This window comes from Cyprinus carpio, chromosome A21 (genome assembly GCF_018340385.1).
Source record: "Cyprinus carpio isolate SPL01 chromosome A21, ASM1834038v1, whole genome shotgun sequence".
Taxonomy (NCBI): Eukaryota; Metazoa; Chordata; class Actinopteri; order Cypriniformes; family Cyprinidae; genus Cyprinus; species Cyprinus carpio.
Window position 1 is genome coordinate 12,430,191 of NC_056592.1, and position 19,305 is coordinate 12,449,495.

General features: G+C 38.8%; 1 protein-coding gene across 4 annotated transcripts in view; it reads left to right on the forward strand.

The window, feature by feature from the left end:
- cadm1a (cell adhesion molecule 1a) overlaps positions 1-19,305 on the forward strand; it is a 244,744-nt gene that overhangs the window by 203,018 nt on the left and 22,421 nt on the right. For 2 of the 4 annotated variants that reach the window (XM_042710882.1, XM_042710883.1), the window contains exons 7-9: positions 1,013-1,109; positions 5,366-5,538; positions 14,303-14,386. In XM_042710882.1, coding sequence (XP_042566816.1) covers positions 1,013-1,109; positions 5,366-5,538; positions 14,303-14,386 — 354 coding nt within the window. The remainder of the gene's footprint in view (positions 1-1,012; positions 1,110-5,365; positions 5,539-14,302; positions 14,387-19,305) is intronic. The other 2 variants (XM_042710884.1, XM_042710886.1) reach the window with 1 other exon arrangement.

A 19,305-nucleotide genomic window follows, 5' to 3' on the forward strand; every position in this document is an offset into this window, starting at 1 on the left:
TTTATTTTCTCACTGCACTCATTAGCAATCAGTATAACAAAAAGATAGCCATTTCCTGTTTTTGCCTGTCATGTACCTATATGTAGAAACACTACCTGGCAAACAGGAGCCTATTTAGTATTTGCCTGATATTAGAAACATTCTACAAAAGCAGCAGCACGACAGCCTTATGTAGTCCATTGAATGCCTAGGGTCCTTAATGTGTTCTATGATTTTCTTACATAAGCTGTTTGCCATTAAGTTTCATCATGTCATTAGACCGCCAGACAGACCGAAAAATCCTATTAGACACCACAAATTGACACACAGGTGCAAAACGGTTATGCAAGGAGTTCACACAAATGTGGAGCGAAGTGACCGGCCCGCGTGAATCTGTATGTCAGATCCTACCCTCCTATGGTGTCGGGACACACAATGCTGGATACTTTGACGTGAGAGAGCGTTAGTTTTGTGACCGACGTCAGTGTTGAATGTCACCCCTCCTGCTGCACTGTACAAACACAGCAGGAAGTCTAATCCCAGCTGAATTGGAAAAGAACTGAGACTTGCCAAGGAAAAGAGCACATTTCATGCTGAATGTAGCAGCTACGCCTGAGAGGCAAGGCTGACGCAAGGTGCAAAAAGCCAGCGGGATACCTGCTGCCAGTCACTGGAGAATAGAACCATTGAACGGCCAGTCGTTTTAATAGATATGAGAAAGGGCAGTACTTACGGAGCAGAAAGGTCAATGCTGAGAGCGCCTGAATATGGACATTGGTGATGTCATGACTTCTGACTGTATATACGGCAAACATCAGGGTGTATTGATTATGTTTAAATGACTCTAAAGGTTAATAGAAAAAAAAAAACAACAACCTTGCACACATTTTTTATCAAACAATGGTAATGCCGAAGAGTCAAACCAAATGACTGAGAACAATCCAATAAGTGTTGAACAAAGCCAACGCTTTTTAAAGTTTCATGCAGCCTGGGGGCACAAGACGCTGATGTGCTTTACTTTTCTCCTCCACAGATAAACCTGAGGTGACGATCAAGGTGGAGTTTCCGCAGGGCCTGATTAGAGAGGGCGAGAATCTGGAACTGACATGCCAGGCTAAAGGCAAACCACAGTAAGACGCCTCTCTCTCCCATGTGTTCCATTTCTGACAAGATTGGCAACTTTTCAACTGTTTGTTCTGGTACGGATGAGTCAGGGTCATGGGCTTTCATCCACAATGAGAACAGTCCTCTACCAAAACCCATAGCCAAACGTTTGACCGCCATCACAAGGCGTTCAGTGGAATTAATTATACAACAATTCTGGTCCTGATCTAATTGGACGAGCAGCATTTCAAGATATTTTGTGATATTGCTTAATTGCATTTGAGGCATTTAATAAAAAACAAATCTATTTTAGTCTTGATGTATGAGCTTTAATTTAGTTTGCCTACGCAATGAAATTGAGAAGGACGCTGGGCAAAATCTCAGCTGAATTTGAACGTCCACTTTATTTGTTGGCTCTTTACCAAAGATTGACTGTTGATTACTTTATCGGGTACACAACATGAAATTAATAAAAAATTCAATTTAGTAGAGAACTTGATTAAAACTACATGGACCAGTGGTATTAGTTTTAAAAAAGAACATTTAAATCAATTTCCAACATGTCCAGAATTAGGTCAAGAACATCGGAAATAATTCTTGTTGTCTCAACACAACAAATAAAAAACAATTGTTTGTGAGAATTTGAAAGTTGGTTAAAAATTTGCACAAAAAAATAAAAATGTTGCATTTGTTAAATTTAGTTAATTACACTGAACATGCAGCAATTTCTTGTGGAGTTACAAAGCTGAAATACATTTTTATGGCCATGTTTTTTTTTTGCCAGGAATATTAATAATAGTCATTTTCTATACGCCCTTGTTAAAAAATATACAGTGGCCCCAAAATGTGATTTTTTTTTTCCCTATTTTGTCCCAAAATATAATTTTTTGTTTATTTCTTTATTTTTAGAGATACCACTTGGTTTGATATCTAATGCAGTGAAATTCATACATTTTTACACAGAAGTGTCTACATATTTTCTGTGGTCGTTGCACATGAGCATAAAGTGAGTTATCAATGTTAGTTCATTGTCTGAGCACATGTAATGAAAGCCATTCCAGTGTTTTTACATTCAGCAAGCCCCATAACATCCCCAAACCGAAATGCTACAAGCAGACGAGGCGCCACCCAAATTCATTTAATAAAGACGAAAATACAATCAATACAGTGAGCAGAAAATTGGAAGTCATTTTCATTAAAGCTTGGAGAGGGGCTGCAGTCATTACTGTCAGACAGTGCAGGGCTTGGCTTGCCATCCCATTTGTATTCTCCGCCTCACGCCAGGTTCTCTGCAGCCCCTCCACTGTGTGTTTTTCCCCATGCCTTCCTCTCAATAAGGCACTTTTCTAGGTCATTTCTCCCTTTCCATATCAGGAACGTCTGCATCTTTATGCTACGCATGTATATTTAACCTCAGACTGAGACTCTTTGAGATTCCACACTCACTGCTCGCCATCAAATATTGTTTTTCCATCCTCAGAGGCTGAGGATCAACTGCTATTGAACGCGAACCAGTCCTTTGTTTGGAAGCTGTGAAGGTTTTTTGTTTTGTTTTTTTGTATTTTCCCCTCTCTCCCCTTTTAAACAGGATGGTAACAAGTTTAAACACTGACACAAAAACCAGAACAACAAGGGAAAAAGCCTCCTCAGATGCTCTTGGGAAATAACTACACTGCAGCAGTGCCATTGAAACTTGTGAAAGCCGAGCAGAGTTTAGAGCCTCTTTTATTTTTCCACAGTGGGTTTAGCTCATTCTGTTCATCACTGTGAAAGTAGAATAGGCTGTTGTGTGCCCAGCTCAGGTGTTTAGAGAACAAAAGGAGATAGCCCGCAGTGCCAGTTAATTGAGGCAGACAAGAGAAAATCACAGCCTTTCGCTTTTTTGTTACTTTGCCAAAATGTAGTTCATTTGCCAATGCCATAGGCTGCGACATTTGTTGAATCCCACAATCTGTGTAACTGACCGCAACTCTTTCTGAGGTTAGAGCCATAGCTGTTTTTAGTCTCAGATAATTGCGAATTGCACATTTTTACAGGATAACATACTGCACACAAAAACCAAAAGTCTGATTTACTGGACTCAGCACTTATGATCACTTAAGTCACGATGCGCAGCAATTTATACGTAGTTTTAATCACACTGTTTTTCCAGGGCACCAGCCAAGGAATTTCACCTTGACAGTAAAGAACAATCATGGAAGTTTGTTGAATAAATAAAAATTACATACATTTTAGGAAGTTGTAGTCTGACCAATCTGAAGGATTTGAGAGATACCATTAACTTGTAGAGCCTCATACTGAATAGTCAACACAAGGAAGACACGAGTGTAATAAAGGGGGTTTTATTAACAAAGGGATAGAAAATAGTAACTAACAACTACTAAATGAATGGATAAAGTGCAAAAAAGTGATAAATGCAAGTGATTGAGTTTGGTGTTACTATGGACATTACACGTTATCTTATGAAAAAAGATAAAACAAAAGATAAACAAGTTTCCTTGAAGTAATAAGGTTAACATTATTCTAGATTCAACAAATAAATCAAGAGATTTGTTATTAACTGACATCAGTTATATGAAATCTAATGCAAATGAAAATATTTGATCATATACTGACATTACACACTAATGCCAACGGTCTCTGGAAAGAGGTTTGGATAGAGTGATATTTATATTCCACCTGGTCATGTGCTGAGTCTGAGCGGAGACATCTTCCACTTGTTGATCTGGGCCACACTGCAGTGGGAAGAAAGGAGTCTGATTGGTTTCACAGTCTTGAATATAAAGCACTGGGGAACGATGAACTCCTGAGCACCGAGAAGGTCCTTGGTCTGGAAACACACAAACGGAGGAGCCTTCAAGGTGGAGGTTCTGAAGTCTGTACAGAAGATCCGGACAACCTGGAACATGCAGGAGAAGGATCACTAACGAGATGATTCTGACGTTGGTGTGGAAGATCCTGGAAGTCTGGAACATGTAGACGAAGGATTGCTGAAGAGAAGGCTTTGAAGCTGTTGTAGAAGATGGGGGCGCTAAGTTTGTGGTCGTCGTTGTTGCTGTTTACAAACTCCCCAAATTCGCTTCTTTCAGAACTTCTTTGTTTCTCCTTGGAATACCTTAGCGTAGCAACTAAGCAACATAGACCTTAGCACTTACAGTAGACGGTAACAACAGCAGAGCACATAGAGAGTGTCTTTGTCTCAGAAAGAACCTTTTAATCTCTTCCTGAGAAGGAGGGATTTGCAAGTTGGCGCCTTTTAGATCCAGCATTTTGATCGGCCGATTCTGTTCGGAGGTGGCTGATGCTGGCTTGAGGTTTATTTGCATAGCTTAAAGTCCACATTTCCCAATTAACCTACACATTGTGCTGAAAATATGAAGACCAAACATCAATGGTTAATCCTGAACATTCACCCATGCATTCATACCTTAATAGGTAAGGTTGCATACATTGTTGTATCACAAACAGCACTCATCAAGTATATACAGTTCTGTAAATGGATATGAAGAAGGTTTTATCAGTTTTGTGTCCATTAAGTGTGAATGCATGTGAAGATCTGCTCTTTCTTTGTGGCTTAGGTCACATGGCAAAACTTTTTTCTTGAATTAACGATCATTCACACATTGATAAGAGTAAGTGTGAACAAAGCAGTTCCTGAGCTGGTTTTCTGTATGTTAATATTAACCCCCCTCTCCACAAGAATTTGTGTTGTTTGTCTTAAGCAAAACTCATCCTTCATTGTTCACAAAAACCTGAACACATCAAAATGAACTTCCCATGCGTTGTGTGTAAAGGGGGGTTGTCGTCTTGACTGCTGTTCACTACAGTTTGTTCTCTATATTTTGTCATTTTAAAAAAAAAGGTTGCCATGCTTTTTCCAGTTGTTCATGATAAAGTGTTTTTTATTATTAATTATTTAATTTATTTATATATTTCAGTATATATACTGAAAAATATTTAGTGTAGAATTCACTTAGAAACGATTTTTACTTAGAAATTGCTAGTAGATTTCACACAAAATTACTAAGAAACCGCAAATAACACATTGAATTGAACATTAAAGTTTAAGTGGAAAGACTAAATTAGTATTTTCTTGTAAAACATTTTACAGAAATAAACTGAACTGCTCAAGTTTATATGCAACCTAGAATTTTCCTGCTATATAATGTCATAACCCTAACCCTAACTTGACATGGTAAGAGGTCCCTTGAACTGAAAAGACTATACGGTCTTGCTATACAACTCTAAAGCAAAGGCATTTCTGCTCTGTGTCTCCATCCAGGCCTCATCAGGTGAATTGGGTGAGAGTGGATGACGATGTGCCGTCTCACGCGGTTATCACCGGCTCAGATCTCTACATCGAAAACCTCAACAAGTCCTACAACGGCACTTACCGGTGTGTGGCGTCCAACTCTGTGGGCGAAACATACGCTGACTACATCCTTTATGTGCGCGGTAAGTACAAAGTGACCGAGTAGTTATGTCACTCCAACCTATTCCTCTTTCACCCACTCCACCACTCCATCTGAGTCATGGGTCAATAACATTGATCTCAATGACATTTCCTTTCCTTTAGGACACATTCTAATCTGACCATTTTCCTCTTGGAATTTACTTCTGATATATCTTGCTGCACTAAGCCTGTGGTGAAATTGCTGTCCTCCATTTTCAGAGCACAACAATGGACTCAGAGCTATTTTAAAAAGTGTAGCTATGAAGATCTTTTAGTGAACAGATATACAGTTTGTCAGTAGCGAAGGAGGCAAACCCCAGCTGATTCAGATTCACTCAGTCATTTTATCAAAACGATACTGTGAATAAGCTTCAAAGAATATGTGCGTGTGTGGGAACATTGTATGTTGTTGGTGGGTCGCCACAAAAACTTGGCTTCGCCCTGGTCGTGCACGTTCCAAAAACTTGCCCCAGCACGAAGTGCAAATGCGCCAGTAATTGCGACAGGCTTTTCACACGTTTCTCCCATGAGCGGCTTGGCAGTCGTTCCACGAGAAATTCATGACAGTTGAACCAACAGAACAGAAGAGAGAGTGACACAGCCACGTATGGTGCTGCGAGAGCTCAAATCCCTCCCCTAATAAAAATGGCGTTCAGTATAACACTCACTATCAGGACGTTTTAAGATTTTTACGTCTGATGCTGCTTTTAATATCTACACAATTCAACCTCGTATCTGACATTAGAATTGCTAATGCAGAAACGGGTCTGCATGACAGGGCTGTCACCGTTTAATCTAGCATCATGCGTCTTTGTTGTGTTAACATAGTGGCACCCAAATGTATTCAACACACACATACATGTGCGCTCATAAAGACAGGCGCTGGAGACATCTGGGTGCTCTGTAGTCTTATAATTATTCTCCCTCAAATTAATAGGATGACATCTGCGTATTACAAATACAGTGGCCCTGACACATTCAGCAAGACCCACAGCGCTCCTCACATACTTTGCATATTATGGCATTCTGTTGAGGCACTGTTCAATTAAACGTTCTACTTTACAGAGATGTTAAAGGGAAAGCAAAATGAGCATTTAGCAAGCTGTCTCAGTAAGGACACGTTTTCATACAGCCAGCATATGTAACGCATGGCATATCGGAAGGATAATTTTGAAGCTATTCATGCATGGCCTTATGTAACCACTATAAGGGTTGTTATCACTTTAAGCACTCCTATATAATAATAAATTTGAAGATTTAGATGTAACTTGTCAAGTAGCGCCATGCCATCACACGTCAACATCATCCCAGCCATTCTTCATGCTCATGGAAATATCTGAGGGGGCAACACTGGTGGTCCTGGCTTACTTAGTGCCCAGATGACAGGGGAACAAAAACACTTAAGTACACTATATAAGTATAAGAAATAATATCCAAATATTGCATATAGGGTTTTTCTTTTCTTTCTTTTATTTATTTATTCATTCAAAATCAACTTTAATAATCTTTTAAGACTTTGTAAAGTAAATTTTATTTATTTATTCATCCATTTATCAAAACAATGCAACTTTAACATTTTGAATTAAAATTGTATCATTATTTTTATCAGTGGTTGCTTATGAATGGGGTAAAAAAAGCACATTAGAGTTAATATCAGATTCTCAGTTAGTGGTAGCAGATCTTCCTGAGCCCTCAATAGACAGCCAGAACAGATGTACTGCAGAGGCAATTTTTCTCTAATGCGTTTGTTCCCCAACTGTTGTGAAGCTAAGTGATGGAGAACACTTGGAGGGTGGCTGGCACTAAACTGGTTATGGGTGAAAAAAACATTCCCTGAGACATTTTCCAGGGCCCCCATCCCAGCATGCCCCTGCGGGGGAATGAGATCTAACACACCGGCCTGTAACAAGTTTACAGTGCGCCTCTAACCTAATAAAGACTACCTTTGCCTTCACAGCCCTGGCCTTTATTATTGCGCACTCCTCCTCTGCCTGTCACCCTCGCTCACGTTTCCTCTCCGTAACAATTCCTCTATGCTTAAAGGGCTTTCCTTTGGTAACTCAGAGCCGCCTGCAAGAAATCGATCACAGCAATACACTTCTTTAACTGCGCTCAGAGTGCCGTACTGAACCCAAACACAAACATGATTTTGTTCACTTGGTGGGTCAAGAATTAATCAGAGTTCCCAATGGTATAATTGTGTTTTCCAGGCCTGGAAAAGTACATTTTTTTCTAATTATGCTCTGACCTAAAACATTTAATTGGCTAAATATTGCTCTTCTGTAGAGTAAAACTTTCTTGTGAGTTACAGTCTGATTTGTACCGTTCTTTTTGAGACATTTTTGAAAGTACATTTTAAAGGGATAGTTCACCCAAAAATTAAAATGGTCATGTTGTCCCAAACCTCTATGACATTCTCTCTTCTGTAGAACACAAAAGAAAATATTTCAAAAAATGTTGACAATTAAATGGTTTAGTTTCCAATTAATTTCCCTTGTGTGTCCAAAAAAAAGTCAATGGGAATCAAAACTGTTTGGTTAACAACACTCTTAAAAATAAAAATGACTCATCCTCATTCTGAATGATAAAAAAACAAATGCCAACAAAAGTGTTTCGTTTTGTTTGTTTTGTTTTGTTATCCTAACCAATATTCTCAAATCACTTTTTGTTATCCTAACCAATATTCTCAAATCACTGGAAAGATCTGAAAAGTTGAAAGAAGGTGGGACCCCTGAATAATGTGTTGTGGCCACAGAGTGCTTGTGCTTAAGGAAATTTACATCTGATCACAAGCCAAAGTAAAGCATTGGCCCATGCTTCCTCTGAGGGAATCCCCTATGTGTTTGTGTAAATGGCAAGCATAAACAGATATTTGTTTTAGTGTAAACCTAAATCCTCAACCCTCGCACATAAACCAATGTGGATTCAACACAGCATGCTGAAAACACATCGCATGGAGATTGATAAACAGCCTGATTTTGTGACAAGCCTCAGACTTGTTTGAGGCACCTAATTGTCCCTTATATCCAACAACATGTGTAGCGCAAGAAGAGTACTGAGAAAGAACAGCTGGAGGAACAGCAGTCTTCCTAGCAGTGCATGTAACTCGAGAACACCCACCATCGATCCAAACATATCAACAAAAGAAACAAAATAAAAAAAAAACAAGTCTACACCAATCCCATGGTGGGTCCAATCCCATCCCTGTGCTGTAATAATGGAGCCGTGAATCACTTCTCTCCATTCTTAAAGCTTGCTCACTTTTATTCAATTTGCCCCATCAACATTTCCCTTACAATCCACCGTATTGGTGATGCGCACATTTAAAATTCAGATTGCCCTAATAAATTCGGATGCTGTCAAACACGACCTCGGCAGCCCGCCGTTCAAAAATCTAGTCATTTGTGAATTCAGACATGCAAATGTGCCGTATTAGAATTGGCACTGTAAAAACCTTCCTACTGGATGTCTGAAGATGAAAGAATGCATGGCAAATGACATGCAGGCTTTCGTATCTAAACTAAAACTAGAGCATCTGAACCATCATGCGTTTTTGCTTACTGAATTATATGACAGTTGTTGATGTAAAATCAACAATACTACATAATAAACTAATAATAATACATCATAATATTTACTACATAATACTTTTATACAGTTGCTCATAGTCAACATTTAATTTGATTATGTAATTTAAATGAATTAATTCACACAGATGCATTACCTTCTCTTCTGTAGAATAGACACTTGTTGCATTTTTGTAAAGGTTCTCATACTGTAGAATTGCTTTGCAATTATTGAGAAACATTTCATTATTCTCATAACATGCTTCAGCTGGCAGATTGGATGGGTGCTGTTTTAAGTGCTTTCATGTCTCATAGCTCAAAGGCAGAGGAGTCTCTCCCATCCACACCCATTTTATCCCGTCTGCCAGAGTCATTAACAAGGGCCGTCTCCTAAGCCCTCCCTTCATTAGCCTTTCATTGGAGTCGATCGCTTCAGTGCTGCTGCCAGTGTCAGATTCGCAGGTACTTATTGTTATTTTACGCTGTTCACTCACCTCTCTCTTGCTCATTGATTCTACAGAGAGGAGGAATGTGCAATCTATAGAGTAGGAATGCACTCTAACTGAATTTACACTATAGCAAGGCAAATGTGCCACTTATTGATATGATATCCTTATTAAAATGCTTCTGCATATGGTTTCCACCTCTGGAAATATCATGCAGATCCTAACAGGTTATTTTCTAATGCAGTGGTTTTTAAACTTTTAAGAAGGAGTACCACCACCATATCAGAAAATCAAACTAGCACCTAGTCACAACAATGTTCCTTCTGATTTTCTTTTATTTGCTTATGCATTTAGAATAGCATCTCTTTTAATAGTATCACTTTATTTTTGTAGCCTCTTTTTTATTTTGTTCTCACAAAATAACAATTGACTTGAATTCGGCATCCCGTGATTCTAGAGTAACAATATTAAGCAAATTTTTACGTTATCAATTTTTTTTTTCTACTCTAACCACCTAAAAGAAATCCAGTGGTAAATGTTGTGTAGTGACCACTACCACAATTTAATTTGTTGTGTATGTGTTTATACTTGCGTTTCAAAGGGGAAAAAAAGCCTTAGGCAAAGCCTAAAACTGCCATATAGCCCCGAAAAAGCATACACATTGCAATATTTGAGTTAAGCTCCCTCCCCTGCTCTTGCTAGTTTTGCTACAGCAAGCGGAAATCTCCTTGAACAAACACGCAAAGCTGCCTGATGGGCAAATCAACAGCCCTGAGCACCCATTGCTAATCACACTATTACTCACGTGTGTTTTTCCCTCTCCGTGTCATTCCTGAATGACTGTTATCTGTTAGGAGTCCCAGGACATGCCGGGAAATGCCATGCCGATTAAAGTACTCATCTAGTCAGCTCCTCGTACGTACCTCGCTCTCCTGATACCCTTCCTTGCCTCTGCGAGCCACTCATGCGTTGGTCCGCATCTCATTTGGGAGATGTGCCGTTTTAGCAAGTGGCTCAGCAAGGGAGAGAGTAAAATATGAGTTCTCATCCTAGCGTTAGCCTTTGTGTGTCTGGGGAATCGGTGTAACCAGCAGTATTTTGCAGTGGTCCAGGTTTAATGAGCCTGCTACACACGCACACACACACACACCCCAGCCCATTGCTATGATTCATAATGTGCCATGATAAACACACGCTGGGATGACATAGCAGGTATTCGCTGTGAAAGTCAATAAGCCCTGATACTCTGAGGCATCAGTTTGCCTTTCAAAAAGATTGCTCTAAAAATGTACAAAATGGGCTGTTTCTAAATGCGGTGAGTTATAGATCCAATCGGCCTGCCAGGTTTTTAATGAGCTATTGACACCGATGATCTCAAACATCTGTTTGCATTCACAGTTCATAACGGAGTGGCGCCAATAAAGTTGGCCCTCCGCTGAGTTATCCGAACATGCATTAAGTGGGGTTTCAGTTTCTGCGTCTTTCTTTATTTAAACATTTATGTATCTGCTAGTTCATACAGCATTAAGCTTGCATTATTTAATGCAAATGTAGTCTATAGTGACTATTGATCAAATGTGCTGCTGCTTATAAAGTGAGCTCTATAGCTGTATTTGCCATGCTTGACTGCTTGCTGAGTTTCCTTGGTCAGCTGTTTCTTTTTCCCTTTTTGCCATAGGATATTAAGGATGACCAAGCATGTCAAAATATTAAACATTTTAGCCCCTGTACTTTCAGAGAGATTCATGATTGTGTTTACAGTAAATCCTACACAGTTTAGCAGGTTCACTCAGTCCGTTTGCTAGCATACTTCATCTCAAGCATGACAAATCAACATGGCTGTACACTTCTGGAAGGTGTCTTGGAGAGAAATTTTCTCCTAGTTGCAACTGCCATGTGAATCAGTGTAGTTCAAGACTGGTAACAACTTACCGCTGACAACCTGTGATCCATTACGGTTTTTTTATTGGCATGCCAAACATACAAATCTTTGAAAGTACCTTCTCCAACAGAAAGTGCAGTAAAGCAGTCACATCCGCTCCTATATCTTAAAGAGATGGACAGAGCACAGAAGTGCTTACTGTAGTTTTGGATTATTGTAAAGAAATGTTGCTTGTTGTTTAATCAGTTTTGATAGTTTAGTAATGTTTCTGTTTCTTCTATATAAATACTAGCCATCCTTTGGTATGATAAAAATATACTAACATTCAACAGTTTGGGGTTAGTAAGATATTTTGTTTAAAAAAATAAAAATGTACACTTTTATTTAGCAAGGATGCATTTAAATTGAAAGAATCCTAAAAAAAAAATGGAAAGAATCCTTAAAAAAAAAATGTATCATGGAATCTATTGTCTTCAACATTGATAATAATAAGAAATGTTTCTTGAGCACCAAAGCAGCATATTAGAATGATTTCTGAAGGGTCATGTGACACTGAAGACTGGAGTAATGGCTGATGAAAATTTAGATATTTTTCATCGCAGGTATGAATTACGTATTAAAATATAGTAAAATGGAAAACTGTTCATTTAAAATGGTAATATTATTTCACAATATTACTGTTTTTACTGTATTTTTGATCAAACAAATTTAGCCTTGGTGATAATTTTTAAATTTACATTTTTAATAATTTTTTATTTTTATATATATGTTACTAATTCTTTTAACTGTCAAAAACAATGTTTTTAAAGTGGGACCAGCATTATAATTATTTAAAATGTATTTTTTACAAAAATACATTGATTAGCTAAGTCAAAAAGTCTTCAACTAGACACTTCAGGGTTTTTTTTTTATTTTTATTCAGTAATTCTTTCATTGTGACAGTTACCCAAAAGTATGATAGCCATGTTAAAATTATGACAGCTACCAATGACATCTGTGTGCATCTGTCATGATGTTAAAGGGGTCATATGATGCTTTTTTAAAGATCATTATTTTGAATATGTTGACATTAGCAAAGTCAGAATTACCTCGTCTCCTAGGTTCATGAAATGGTCATCCATAAAATGCGTTGCTGTTCTGTTGTAAGTAATCTTAAAGATTCCTAAATGCATCTACTTTCGGAAGGCCAAATAAAATGTTTTTGCTTTCGCCTAGAAACACAGCATCTCCCTGACATGGCTGCTTCAACACTAACTGTGGTTACTGAAACCACGCCTTCTTTCTTTGCGTGAACATTTGAGCGACATTATGCAAATATGTCCACACAGTGACGTAGATATATGGGGGCGTGTTAGAAATAGCTGTTTTAGGGGGCGTGGCAGAGTCTTAACTTTGATAAAGAATACCTCTTTGGATTTGAGACTTTAGTCTTTGCAACTTTACAGATGTTCTTTATGCACCAAAAGCTTGTAACACTCCAAAGAGAAAGGAAAACTTGAAATAGCATCATATGACCCCTTTAACAAACTATATTTTTATATATCAATCTAAAAATGTTTTTGTAAAAAAAAAAAAAAAAAAAAAACATTGCATATTGTGTTGTGTATATTCGGACAGACAGATGGAGACTGTATTATAACTGTACATGTACTGTATGTACTGTTAAGGACTGAAAGTGTCCTTAACAAGTGTTTAGTGTGGTGTTGAAAGCCCTGTAACACATGACATGCAATACGTAGCTGCCATTTCCTGAGTGATCCCGTGTATCAGCAGAGGAGATGGAGGCATAGTTCCTCTCTGCCTCCGCTCCATCCTGCTGGAAGTTTATCATTAGAGAGTGGAAGCATTTCTGGGCTCCCACCAAGCTCTTTTGATGGAGCGCAGACAACAAAGTGGAGAGGGGAGACAGCCGACCAATTTCCCCCACCACAGATGTTAACACAGTGGTATCTGTCTGGACGCGCTGGGCAAACAGTGGCGCGGGCCACGCCACTTTTCACGCCTGTTATCTCCCCGAGAAACATCGCTCGCCCCCCTCTCCGCTCCCATGCCTGCACGCATCCTTTCCCATTCTTCATTTCATGAATGTTTGCCTGTTTGTCTCTCCATGAAAAATTCTGATCACCCCACGCACCGGACTGGCTAACACACCCGCTGAGTTAACTCGCCGACATCAAACACGCTAAGCCTGTCACGACCGATGCCACTGGCTCTGGGGTCTATCAGTATTGCGTCCAGCACTCCACACCACAAATTGCTAAATCAGAAGCAACATTAGTAGATAGTAGGGAGGGAAAGCGGCTAATGAAGTGTGAAAATGCAAAAAAAACAAACAAACAGGAGACTGTATGCCAGGACCCCTTCTGTGTGTCATGGCTATGGTCATTTGTTAGCATGGACATTTTAAATGCATAACCATCTGCATTTTATGTTTTCCTTCATTTCTAATCATTCCCTCATGTCATCATTTCATTTTGGTTGGGTTTCTTTTAATTGTTGTTAAATGCTATTTTATTCTATTTCCCAAACACTAAATTAGCATTAAATGTTTACACACACAGAAATATGTCCTCACAGTACTTTTCACACAGTTACCATGTGTAATGACTTTTTCATTTTGTACAATAGTTATGCTTTATAATTCACCTACACTTTATATACTAATTTACCATCTGTTGAGTAAAGCTACACATATTACTGCATTTCGTTGCCTTGTACCCACATGTGCAATGACAATAAAGTTGAATCTAAAAATCTAAATATTACACAACACGAACCTGTCTCTCATTGTTGTTGATTTTATCATGTTTGGTTTCATTTTTCCTGATTTTTCCCCGTATGTCATGTTTTTTTGTTGTGTTTTTCCATCTAGATGCCCTTACCACAACCCCTAAACCCACAACCACCACCACCACCACCATCTCCGCCACAACCTCCCCTCCAGACATCATACAAGGTATGGTATGACCTCCATCCACCTGCTCAACCGGACTGTGTTTGTGTGTGCTTTTGGATGAGAGAGAAAGAGAGAGAGAGATACGGATAGGCCGCCAGCAGCTAGCCAGGCCTGATAAGATTCTCTCGCTGATTATGAGAGGACCGTGTCCCATATGAGAACGGGCCAGGGCTGGGCCGAGCTCGCAGCACTGTCGATGCCACATGTCAGAGCTGGCTCCCTTCACAATTCTCTCAAATTTTAGCCCGGTTTGCTCCTTTAGCGGCGTAATCTTATCAGGATCTGGCGCTGTATCCAGGCCTGTCTGGTGTGGGGATTACAGAACCCCCTTTATGTTTCCTGTGAGCTGACAATGACGGCAGAGTATTTGTGGCCAAGAGAAACCAGGATCAAGCGTGTACATGTTTGGATTTCTCATTTACCGAGCCAAACACATCCGACTGAACAGGTATAATGATACAAAAATCATGTTTTGTTTGTTTCATTTTATTAAATCCCTGTCCATGCTATTCATTTTTGAATACAATCTGGTATCTAATAGTGTCTTATCACTAGGGTTGGGTACCGTTCACTTGTGTAATTACAAAAACATTTATTTCAGTCAAAAAATAAGTCCAAAAGTCCCAGAGTCAAACTTTTTCTTTCTTTCTTTCCCCTTTATTTTTATCATTTAATTGTTTTATTTAAATTTGATAGAAAATTGAATATTTAAAGTGATGTGACGTGACATACAGCCAAGTATGGTGACCCATACTCAAAATTTGTGCTCTGAGCAGTGGGCAGCCATTTATGCTGTGGCACCCAGGGAGCAGTTGGGGGTTCGGTAGTTGGGGGCGCCCAGATGCGTTCTCAGGTACCAAAATTTGGCACAGATTGATTTAACGTGAACTGGTACTCTGTAGTACCGATGCAATTAAGTCGGTAGCCTTAAAAGTACAGAGTTCGGTACCAAACCCTAATTATCACGTTTGTATATTTTATTATCCAAAGCGACTTAAAGTGCTTTCAAGGTGTCTTTTATCAGTATGTGTGTTATGTGGGCAACCTTGGCGCTATGCTACGGTATACAAAAATACAAATACATTGGTATACATATCCAAAATACTAGGCCTCAGAAAGTTTATTTTAAATCATAGGAATGTTTTGAGTATGAAATGTATGTAAATAGCTAATTGCGGAGCAGTATGCATTGCTCTGCTGTGTGAGATGACTTTGTAAAAAAGAGCAACACCAAACTCATTTTTAGGGTTATTTACATTAAAAAAAACTCCAGTTGTGTATGTTTGTACATGGACAGCAAATAAGCAAAATAAGTCAGTTTTGCTTTAGTTCGCTCTATTGCTGCATAATATTTATGAGGAAACAATGATTATTTTTTATTAATGTCTCCTGTACGACTCGTGCTGCATTTACCAACATCTAAATATCTTCTGCGTTGATTAAAAAAAGACAGATGCATGACTGGGGGCCAAATCTGTGCATATTGCCAGGCCACGGACCACACTTCAAAAACTGGACATATGGTCACGGCATAGTCGCTACAATTAACTTCAGCTCTTTTTGCACCGGGTTAGTTTGAACCTTGCTTATTTTATAATTGAGTGAACTCTGATTGTAGAATCGGCTCTTTGGCCGAATGCCCCGCGATACTGACCACCACGAGCTCATTAGCTACTCTAATCCACTATGCTCAACATAAACAGCACACAAAAGCTAATACGGCCCAGATGATGGAAAGCTAAATCAATGTTGCTGCTGGTTTCAATCTCTAAAAAAGACCCTGATGTAATTTGCTGCCTGTAATGATTGTGATATTGAAGCAACCGATTGAGATCGTTTCACTCTCCCTCAATCCAATTCCTCAAATCAAATCTAAAAACTACAGTGAAAACCGTGCAGATTGCTAGAGATGCGTCTCTCCGTTTTGTTGTGTACACTCGAAACAGCCATCGGCACCACCCATACTAACCACACGTAATCAAAATCTTGGACTGACTTGTTCAGATGATTTGAAAGAATCCATAAAGGGCTGAGAAATGAATAAGCCATGATTAGGCTACATGATTATGCTTAATGAAAGAAGCAATGACGCATACTAATGAGACACACCCTCTTTCTTCATTAACGAGGTGAATGAATCTCGTTAACACTGCTGCCTGCTGCACACATTGATCCTCCAGAGGTCCAACCAGCAGGCATCGCTGCGGATAAACGGCCACAACATCAAAAACATAAATCAATTACACAGACAACGCATACCTATAGTGAAATGATTCCAGCAAAGCCTTAGCTCTGGATATGCTTTCCACATGCCAGGCCATGCAGACCTATAGCCCTGCTATATCAGGCCTCGTTTTTATCACTTTCCCCTTAAAGCGCATCCTATTATGCCCATGTACTTCAATAGGAAGAGTGGGTCCTAAGCAGCCACACTGCTCCCTCCTTCTGCTGATTTCATTTATCCTCTGGCTGGATGTGTATACTTCAGGAACACCACATGAATTTATCAGTCCAAAGAGGTGGAGGCCACTTAGAAATTTAATACATTTTTGATAAACTGGCTATAAGAGAAATGGAATGGGCTATACTGCACTTTTAAAAAATCTATTAAAGCCCTAACGCAAGGCTAAAGTGCTCCACAGCTTCAGGAGGTGACATTTAGAGATGACTAAATTGCCATTTACACTAAAAAATAAATGGCTAAATGGAGGGGCATTGCTTGCCACCATACGCAATGAGGACAGATGTCATTAATTTCTATTTGTATTGCCTTTTTTTCTCCACTAAACACAGCTCAGAAATGGATGTTTATCGATATTTCTGAGAGCTCTTTTTTTCCCACAAAGCTTTTGCAAATTTGATCAAAGATGAGGCATTTCTTCCTCTGCCTCTTTCTCTCTTGGCTGACAACACAATCTGTCCTCCATCTCTCTCTTTTCTCCCTTCCCGACATTTGCTCCATCTCTTTCTATCCATTTATCTATCTGTGACTTTGAGCCACAGTGAAAAGGGAAGACTGAATGAAGACTCTGAAGGTGTTGTTTAGTCCTCTCATGTCCCCATTTTCCCCAGACTATTGTGTTTATTTTTGTAGCCAAGCCCTTTTTTTAAACTTAAACCAGAATCTGTAAATCTAAACCAATCTTAATTGAATCCAAAACTTTAGAGCTCTCTTCTCACTTTTTCTTTTATAATCCATTTCTTCCTCCTTTTTATACTTTAGGTTGAGCACAGAAATCGACAGCAACAATCATATCCAAATATAAATATCAGCCCAATCTTCAGTGTGAGACTATGGGATTTTTCGTCCCATAGATAAAACATATAAATGATCTGGTGGGATTTTTCGTCCCATTTTTTTATCAGACCAATCTTCACATTTATACTATGGGATTTTTCGTCCCATTTTTTGTATTTTATTTTATTTTAACCCCTAACCCCTAAGTTTCATGCATCTGATGTACAATAGTATTATTCCAAATTGCGTTCTGTATAAATGGAAAAGAAAATATTTTATTACAAGTAGTATTCATACGTTCCAAATGCAAATTATAAAGTAAATGCAATGTTCTGTATAAATGGAAACTGCAAAAGGCACAGCTAAAACAATGGTTTACCTCATTAATGACATGTTTGGCCTTGCTAATAAAACACTGGTAAATAAGATTTTTCTTTTTTGCAATTGATGAAAGAGCATAAATGAAGTCGGCATCTGATTCATTTTAGCAAGTAACAAAAAATAAATAAATAAATAAAAATGAGGGAGGGGAGAGGGAGGAGAAAAAAGTGCTTTTGTCAGGGCTTAAATTGCATAAACACCATCTGGTAAACTGATTTTGGAATTGAACAAATGAATTGCCCAGCAAAAGCACTTGCACATAAGAAAGAAGTCCATTTCTCTCCCTGTCTGATTCCCGCAGCTGAGTACAAGCCAGACAAAGAGAGATGGCTCGCTGGCAGAGAAAGGGCTAATTCACTAAAGGTCAATTGTATTACCACAGGGAAAACAACCACTGCAGTGCTTTGATACACAACCCAGGGAGACCATCCTCTAGAATTTATTGCACTTATCGTCATGCATGCAAACACAGAAATGCTCCCAATAAGTCTTTTTTTATGTGGAGGTATATTGTTATGGGAGCTATGATTACATTCCATGATGGCTAACTGGAAATAGGATGTTAGAACTGCGGAGAATATTCAGCCAGCCAAGCCTGAACCTGCCTGACATCACAGACTGCCTAAATACAAACAGATAAATAATACATACTTAATGAAAAAATAAACCATATCCATTTGCTCATTATTGTCCCAGTCAGTCATATACTCAAACAGATGCCTAATGTATTTAGCTGTAAATTATGCCTAAAACACTAAATGGGATATATAATGTAAATATAGAGCATTCAATGTGCCGAGAAATCATGAGAGCTGGCATTGGACAGTTATTGCCAATGAAAAGGAGATGACAAAGTAAACTGACTGGATATATTCATTAACATGATGACATTTCTTTTAATTTCTATGCTGATGATTCTCAGATGTATGTTCCATTAAAATCTAGACATCTCTGCAGCCTCTTAAGGAGATTAAATGCTGAGTGGCAAACATTTTCCTCCAACTAAACAATAAAAAAAAACTGAGACGATTATCTTTGGTCCGTCCAAAATCAGAAAACGGATGTTAAGTCACATGCAAAAAATGTAGGTGTTACCTTTGACTCTGAGCTTTGTCTTGAAAAACAAATCAGCTCAGCTACTATCAATTGAGAATCATTTCCAGACTTAAATCAACACTTTCCTTACAAGACTTGGAAAAAGTAATTCATGCATTTATCACATCACGGTTGGACTATTGTAATTCTTTATACCTTGGTCTTCCCCTAATCTTCACTGGCACGTTTGCAGATGGTCCAGAAT